This window comes from Electrophorus electricus, chromosome 17, assembly GCF_041902795.1.
Source record: "Electrophorus electricus isolate QZ-2024a chromosome 17, ASM4190279v1, whole genome shotgun sequence".
Taxonomy (NCBI): Eukaryota; Metazoa; Chordata; class Actinopteri; order Gymnotiformes; family Gymnotidae; genus Electrophorus; species Electrophorus electricus.
In genome coordinates, this window is record NC_137513.1 from 16,321,082 (window position 1) to 16,329,345 (window position 8,264).

General features: G+C 35.0%; 2 protein-coding genes across 6 annotated transcripts in view; both read left to right on the plus strand.

The window, feature by feature from the left end:
• LOC113587747 (telomerase protein component 1-like) overlaps positions 1-4,438 on the plus strand; it is a 37,960-nt gene extending 33,522 nt beyond the window's left edge. For all 4 annotated transcript variants that reach the window (XM_081699613.1, XM_081699615.1, XM_027026582.3 and 1 more), the window contains 5 exons: positions 1,213-1,312; positions 1,823-1,964; positions 3,087-3,169; positions 3,483-3,587; positions 3,726-4,438. In XM_081699613.1, the coding sequence (XP_081555739.1) occupies positions 1,213-1,312; positions 1,823-1,964; positions 3,087-3,169; positions 3,483-3,587; positions 3,726-3,845 (550 nt within the window). In that variant the 3' untranslated portion in view covers positions 3,846-4,438. The remainder of the gene's footprint in view (positions 1-1,212; positions 1,313-1,822; positions 1,965-3,086; positions 3,170-3,482; positions 3,588-3,725) is intronic.
• A 1,171-nt stretch (positions 4,439-5,609) lies between these two features.
• LOC113588555 (cerebellin-3-like) lies at positions 5,610-8,117 on the plus strand. Of its 2 annotated transcripts, none has more exons than XM_027027801.3 (7): positions 5,610-5,687; positions 5,909-6,003; positions 6,155-6,302; positions 6,815-6,904; positions 7,167-7,247; positions 7,368-7,508; positions 7,668-8,117. In XM_027027801.3, the coding sequence occupies exons 2-7, from the start codon at positions 5,938-5,940 to the stop codon at positions 7,964-7,966; spliced, it is 825 nt and encodes a 274-aa protein (XP_026883602.1). In that variant the 5' UTR covers positions 5,610-5,687; positions 5,909-5,937; the 3' UTR covers positions 7,967-8,117. The 2 variants fall into 2 exon arrangements, with proteins under 2 accessions (XP_026883602.1, XP_026883606.1); XM_027027805.3 differs by having other exon boundaries at positions 5,679-5,700.
• Positions 8,118-8,264: the final 147 nt, after the last annotated feature.

Here is an 8,264-nt window from a genome sequence, read left to right on the forward strand (position 1 = left end):
GCCATTTTTGCCAGTTAGCCTCACTGACAAGTGGTTTTCTTAAGGCTACACAGCTGTTTAGTTCCAATCCCTTGAGCTCCCTTCGCATTGTGTGTGTAGAAATTCTCTTACTTTCACTATTAAACATATCCCTGAGTTCTAGTGTTGTTTTTCTACAATTTGATTTCAATCACACGTTTAAGTGATTGTCGTTCACAATCATTCAAGATTTTTTTCCGACCACATTCCTTCCTCGAAGATGACGTTTCCTCACTGTCCTTCCACTTTTTAATAATGCATTGGACAGTTCTTAACCAGATTTTAGTAGTTTCAGCAATCTCCTTAGATGTTTTCTCTCCTTGATGCATGCCAATAATTTGACCCTTCTGATACAGATTAACATCTTTTCCACAACCACAGGATGTGTCTTTCGACATTGTTGTTTAACAAATGAGAAGCTACTCACTGCATGTTAGGGTTAAACAACTTGTTGCCAGCTGAAACATAATCACCCATGCAGTAATTATCCAATGGGAGGCTCTTACCTATTTGCTTAGTTAAATCCAGGTGGTGACCTTTTTTGGGGGGGCCAGGCAGTGTATAACACTACAGCTGTTAAAGCAGATTATCATATGTGAACTGCTTTAAAATGTTCTCACGGGACCTCTTCTGAATTTCTAATTTTGACATATTAATGCCTTGCTGCCTTCTTATGCCTTTCACTAGTACTGCAATTTAAATTTTTAGTGCTACAATGCATATTTATTTTTTAATTCTTATTCACTCTTTTTATTGACAATTTATATTGTTAATTTTATTTTACTTTAACTCTTGTAACCCTTAGCAATTTTAATTTTAGTTCCTAATTTATTTAAATATTTTATTTATTTTGACACTTTCTATTCTTCATTTGTTAAATTCCATTCTTAATTTAAAATCTGAATTTAAATCAATTGTATTTAATTTTATTAATTTGTTTTCTATTTAGGTCAACAGTTTTATTTAATCTCTAACACCCTGCTGTGGGGATAGGTGTGTGTGTGTGTGTGTGTGTGTGTGTGTGTGTGTGTGTGTGTGTGTGTGTGAGAGAGAGAGAGAGGAGAGAGAGAGAGAGAGAGAGAGAGAGAGAAGCACTTTGCATTGCCACTGTGTATGAAAAGTGCTATACAAATATGGTAAGGGTAACATATTTGGGGAGTTCTGTCACTTTTTTCTGGATTTCCACCTTTGCAGCTGGCAACACAGCCTGCGAATTTTGGGCCTTGCCAAAGATGATGCCAGTGGTTTGTGGCTGGTGGGAGAGGAAGAATTGAAGATCAAGCTTTGCTACCTGGTCAGTACATGTTATCCATACATACTTTGATGTGTGCATGTATTTTCTTGGACACTGAAGCCAAAATTATTGTTTCTTTTCTGAATTAATATTGCTTGTGTGGTTTATTGTTTTGGAAATGGAGGCGCTTTTTTTGTTCATTTTAAGTATTAAGTTTCAAGTCAGGTAGGACAGTTAGCTGAACTGTGGTGTTATTGGTCAGATTTTTCAAGTTGAATTGTCCAAGCAAATGAAGCAGTGGGCATTTAAGGCTGGTTTCTTTTTTGTCATGTAATATTACTTATTAGCTCAGAAAACTGTGTAAGTAGTTTGCCTACCCTTAAAAACATGAACACTGTGACTCAGAATCTAAAATAAAAATATTTCAGGAAAGGAGTGAACAAAAAAACAGGATGAATCAACATTCTTCTTCTCCTCGTTATCATCATAATTTATCATTATTGTCATCAACAGCAGCACCCACTGCTTACTCTGTTTATTGTGTAACTTCCCCTCCCTGTGTCTCTGCAGCTGTCTTTAGATCAAGACCTGAGCTTGAATTCGTGTGCCAGCTCATATGTGCCTGAGGTGAATTACTCTCAGGATGCAAAGGAGGATGAGGTTGAATGCATGAAGAAGCAGCTCTTCATCACAGCTGCTGCCACACATAAAGGTACCTCCCTCCATTCACAAGGCGTGCTCCTGAGCGAGGTCCCAACACCATGGGCATGGGTCCAGCATCCAGGGAGCACATGTACTGCATAAAGCATCTGTATGTGCTGCTGAGGTCAAACCAGTGCTGGGTGATTTTCACGATTAAGTCATTTTAATTTGAGTTAATGTTTTAATGTGATTTTCAAAATGTGATCAATCAAGACTGTTTAAAAATGATTTATCAGTGAAAACAGGCAGCAGTCGCAGAGAAAGGAGCTTGTAGAAAATAAAGATAGAAATCTAGACTATAACATCAAGTGTTTTGATGCAGAATGAATATGCACAAGACAAGATAAATAAATACAAAGAGATGGGTAGAAAAGAGATGCAGGTGAGGTGCAAAGGCTGAGGAGTGGGAATATACAAAACAAGGGCAGAAACAGAAAAGAAACTAAAATAAAAAGGTACAAACTGTGACAAGTATAGAATTGAAAAGTCAGAAGTGAAAATAAATTAACATAAAGTGTAAGGCATGTTGAAAGTCAGCAGCAACCAAAAGGAGCACAATTAATTTGGTCCAGCACATAAGCTATGACACAACCCAAATTTGCTGCCCCAACACTCAAAACATCTGCTATAAGATAGCTATAATTTAAAGAAATTACTAATGTAATAGCATGTCGCATCAGGAAGAACTATCGAGAAAGGTGTTCTTAAATGAATATAGCTAATAATAAATAAATTAAAAATTTGTTTTTCATTGCTTTTACAATTACACAGTTTTGTTGTACTTGCACAATTCTGAATCTTTTAAAAATTTAAAAGAAACAAATATGTTTCACTACTTGACCGCTATAGCCTGTGTTGGTATTTATTTAAAAAACAAATTCAAATGAATGTCATAACCCTTAGAATGTTTACAAGTAATACTTTCCAACACATAACACTTGTTACTCTACTGAAACTACCTTGGTCTACTCTGCCCTTCATTTACTTCTGAAGATTTTTTAACACATAAAATGAAAATGAAACCTTATTTTGAAGTTCAAAGGCAAAAATCTTGAAACATGATTATACCTTGCTTGTATACTCATGTTTGAAGACTGCCATGCTTGAAGCTTGTGCTGATCTTTATCCACAGAGTTTATTGTATGTGGGGATTGTAAGGGGAACATGTGGTTCAACCAGCCACCAAACCAGTTGTTGTTGAGTCCAAGAAAGCCGGTGAGTGTGTGTGTGGTGGTGTGCTTGTTTCTTTATGAATCTTGTCACAACCCAGTTGGGAAGGAACATGCATGTTTAACCTGACCCTGGCAAAACACTTATCCTATTCATAATGTAATAATTTAGACCTGCTATAGATATTGTTTTTACTTAGTGTGGTGTTTATAAAGGAAAAAGCCACTGATGGAATTTAACACAATTAGCCTGGCATGGTAAAAACAGTGGCTATGGTGGATGTTCACATTGTGGTTTGGTACACTGAAGACATTGGCTAGCGATGGCAAATACTGGTGCTCTGGTCTAACCCCTGTAGGTTCACAGTGATAGAATCAGTGTATTGCGCCTCACAGACAGCACCATCATCACCGCCTCTTATGATAGGACGATCAAACTGTGGGACAGAAACACAAAGAAACAGGTGAACTATAGACTATGCACTGAATGTGTTTTCCTCACTAATGCATAAGGTGTGTGTGTGTGTGCGCAAGAGCATTCTAGATTGTAGTGATCTGTCCTTCCTTGCATCTGATCTGTCATTCGGTCTTTTCTCGTACAGGTGGGACTGTTTGTGTGTGCGGCTGCGGTGGAGGTGCTAGAGGTTAACCCAAACGACCCCAGTCAGTTGGTGTGCGGGGATGCACTGGGGAAACTCTACTTCCTGTCCTGGACTGGATGATTAAATCCTCCCCACTCTACCCTTTGTCAAAAGACAAACTTTGATTTATCACTCAGAGCTATGGATAGTACAGTGGAGCATCATAACTACATTTAAATGCTCATTATTACTGTTCTGGTTACACACATTTTTAAAAAACCTTGTAATTCTAAAGTGGGCTTCAGCAATGGGCTTCAGCAATCATGTTCTTTGTTTTGATGCATTCTTGGTTTATAGAATAATTCTTAAACGGTAATAGTATATGTACTTTGGAGCTCCTCTCTGTAGTGTACCTCTACAAATTTAAAACATGACACTAGTCGATTTTCTCTGTTTTTGATTTTGCATATGCACTGTTGAATAAGGAAATAAAAGTACATGCATTTCCTTGGATAATAAAATGTGTAACATTTGCTTAATTGAAAAGTACATTAAAGACTGACAAAAAAACACAGATTATTAATTACCCAAGACCTCAATAATGTAAATCTCATGTTACCAGGTTGAACGGAAATCTTAATTGCTTAAACAGTTGTATAGCAAGTACTGCTTAATAAGAAACATGATAAACCTATGTCCTTTTGACAGGTTCATAAACTCCTTCCACCCCCTCATTATTCTCCTTCAGTTCCCTTGTTTTTTATTTTCAATAATTCTCAGCCTTTTCACTATAGGTCTTGCAAGGATGAATATACTCAGTAATGGGACATGTTTTACACACATGGTGAACAGAAAAATCATCTTGTGTTATTCTTCTTGTTTTCTTGGGAACTCAGTTACAGGGGAAAAGTTCAGTCCATGTTTGTATGTTTACATGGTGGACACAGGCATATCGAATCTATTCTTGACCATAACACTTTCTTTTGAAAGCTCACTTGTGTTCCCCAACATGTCCAGTCTGATTATATGTCTTTTCACAAGGTAGCGCTCACTGGTCCATTAAAAAAAAAAAAAAACCTTCTCAGAGTGGTCATTTAGGAGTTCTTTCTGACAGTAAATAAATAAGTAACTAAGACAGGAAACAGATCCCAGAACAGCACTAAGTTGGTTTGTAAATATATGGGCCACTCTATCTTTCTGGACCCAATACCCCTCTTCACAAAATCTTTCAATTTTTATCTAATCATAAAATGAGCATATTTGTTGCCATGAGTTACAATTAATGCAATGTTCTGTCTTCCAAAATCGTTGTCTCTTACAAGTAGTTCACTGCAAAGGAAACCACAAAGCTTCCAATTTAAAGGGTTTATCATGAATTGCTGTAAAAGAGGTCACAAGGTCTGATAACCTGCAGAATGGGTCAACAATATTTTAGCTGTGTAAAACTGAAGAATAGTGGTAAAAGGAACACATAAGGAAAACATACTGACCAGAACAAAGGCTAAATACCCATTCTTAGAACTTCTTTCTTCTTTGAAGAATACATAGATAGCTTCATAATGGTTAAAATAATGTGCTCATAGCGGAGTGAGATGGAGAGGGCTTTGAAAAAAATGAGAAGCTAAAATTTAAATATGATCAAAACCAGCAATGAACCTGAAGTGCAAGACCTCAAACTATGAACATTTATTATTATTGTTGTTGTTGTTTTGTAAAGAAAACATTCAGTGTACACTCATATATCTCCACTTGTAGTACAAAGCATTTAGCTAAAATTAAAGTTGTTCACTGTTTAGTTTGAGTTAGATATCTTAATTAGCTTTGAGTAAATTTGCACTTGTGGAAATCTAATATGTTGAAATAGAATAACATGATGAAACACTAAAAACAGGAAGGAAAAAGTTTATGCTGACTTGTACTGACTGTTTAAATAAGCTTTAATAAAGGAACCTTTTTACGTTTCATTTTTCGGACATTTTGAAGGCAAGACTTAAATGTATTCTTTAACTCCACTTGTAAAGCTTTTTCTTATTCTATTTGAAATTCTAAATATAATTTACTGATGGGTGTGCTTGGCTAATGCTATTTGTCAAGTACATAAAGCTGTTTTATACATTTCATTAACAATTTTATTAAACAAAATCAACAGCATTGACAACTTGAAATTTGTAAATTTTTGGAAACTTTATTTGTTCATTGCACAGAGAGCAGAAACTACTACACTTTGTGAACGATGACCGTGAAGACCACACTGCAGTCTATTATTATACTGGGTTTTTTGTTGGGATCACTAACCCTGGTAAATATTTACAGTCATCATTCAATTACTACCTGAAGATTTTGACAATTTGTCACCATTAAATATAAGTAGGTAAAAATGTAAATGTAACTTGGTAGATGATTAATAGTGTAAAAAAGTGGTTTCCCATTAAAGACAAACATGATTACAGGAGAAACTTGCCATGAAACCGTCAATGGAAGAAAATGCTGCTGATGACCTTACAGAGATTGAAATAGTGGCACAGACCCTGCTGGATGTCATTCAAGAGTTACAGTTTGTTAAAGCAGAGCTGAGCAGTGTCAAATCAGAAAATACAGGTAAAACATCTGTAGACAGTTTCCCGAGCATGGATTATGACTAGTGTGGGACTAATATATATATATATATATATTAGTTATATAGTTCTGGATTGCTAATTTGTTATATATATATATATATATATATATATATATATATATATATATATATATATATATATATATAAATAACTATATATATATATATATATAAATAACTATATATATATATATATATATATATATATATATATATATATATATATATATATATAATAACTATATATATATAACTATATATATATATAACTATAACTATATATATAACTATATATATATATATATATATATATATATATATATATATATATATATAAATATAAATCATTAGTTCTGGATTGCTAATTTGTTTGTGTATCAATGGGGCTTTGGCTCCACCAGCATTAAGTAATGTTTATGTCTATATTTAATCTATAAAGATTTGTGTTATGAACCTGTCAGTGACCTTTTCTGTCTTCTTTGTTACTGCTAAGCCTTGAATACTGCAGTGGAAGCTTCTGCCTCAAAGAAATCCTTAGAATTGGTTGCCCAAAAGGTGCAAAAACTGAGCGAAAGCAACAGTGGTAGGTAGATGTGTAGAAACAGTAAAATATTCATGACACTGTATTCTAGGGAAATACTGAACAACGGATGACCCTGTGATGATAAAATTCATAGTTAGATTGCTGACAAATACTGAATCATTTGTTTCATGTATGATTTATACATAAATCTTTTGAAATATTCCATTGGTTTCTATGATAAATATCATTTATACATTTTAAAGAAATTATATACTGAGACATGAGTGGTGTTTTATGGACTTATGCTAATTTCATAAACTAGAGATCAATATGAAAACAGATGACATAAAACAAAATGTACAGAGGGTTGAAGAACAAGTGAAAAATCTGCAGAAAATGAAAGGTAGGTGGCTCATTCAAAGTCATGTCAAATCAAAAAGCTATACTCACACATTTATGTGGAGCTTGTTTTTTTTTTTTTTTTTTTTAACTTCTTGTTATTATTCATTTTCTTTTTTCCTAGAACCCCCCAAAGTGGCATTCTCAGCCACATTATCCAAACTTAATAATGCTTTTAGATTCATGGGACCATACAAAACGGGGCTCAATCTGGCATACCAGAATGCTATCACAAACATTGGCAACGCATATGACCCAAATACAGGTACTATAACCCTGTACCACTACATTTATGCAAACACCCATTTCTTTGTTCTAATCAGAACGTCTCAGTTCTGTGCTGTTTTGTTTTACTATATTTTTGTTTGAAATACATTTTGTATGTCTTCTTAAAACAATGAAATATGAAATGTATCTTCTACAGGCATTTTCACCGCACCAGTGAGGGGAGTCTATTACTTTAGCTTTGTGGTCTTCAACCCAATTTCCAGTTCGACCAAACAGTATGCAACTGGTGTGGAACTGTTGAAAAATGACAAGCATGTGGTCACTGCGACTGACAATGCCCCAGGAGTGGACACAGAGGACACTGCAGGTAATTCAGCATCCATCCTACTGGAGAAGGGAGACAAGGTGTACCTGCATCTCTTGGATAACCGCATAATCTACACAGATGGGAACAGACGCAACACTTTCAGTGGTCATCTGCTTTTTGAAATGTGAACTTCACTCTACCTTTCTTTATAATATTGGCAATTCCTTTAAATATCTAATGGCATTTGCTGTTCTTCTTTTTTTTTTTTTTTTGCTTGTTCTCATATTCCGTCGCAACAATTGATGTGACCTGTACATAATAAAATGTTATTTTAACAAAGCTATAAATCTCATGTAATAGACACTAATGGGAGGGGGGGGGGGGGGGGGGGGGGGTAGTCAAGTAAGTACTGTTGGATCAACTGTGTGGTAATAGAAGCTGCATCATAGCTCCCAGACACTGCACAAACAAGGCCATCCTTTATAA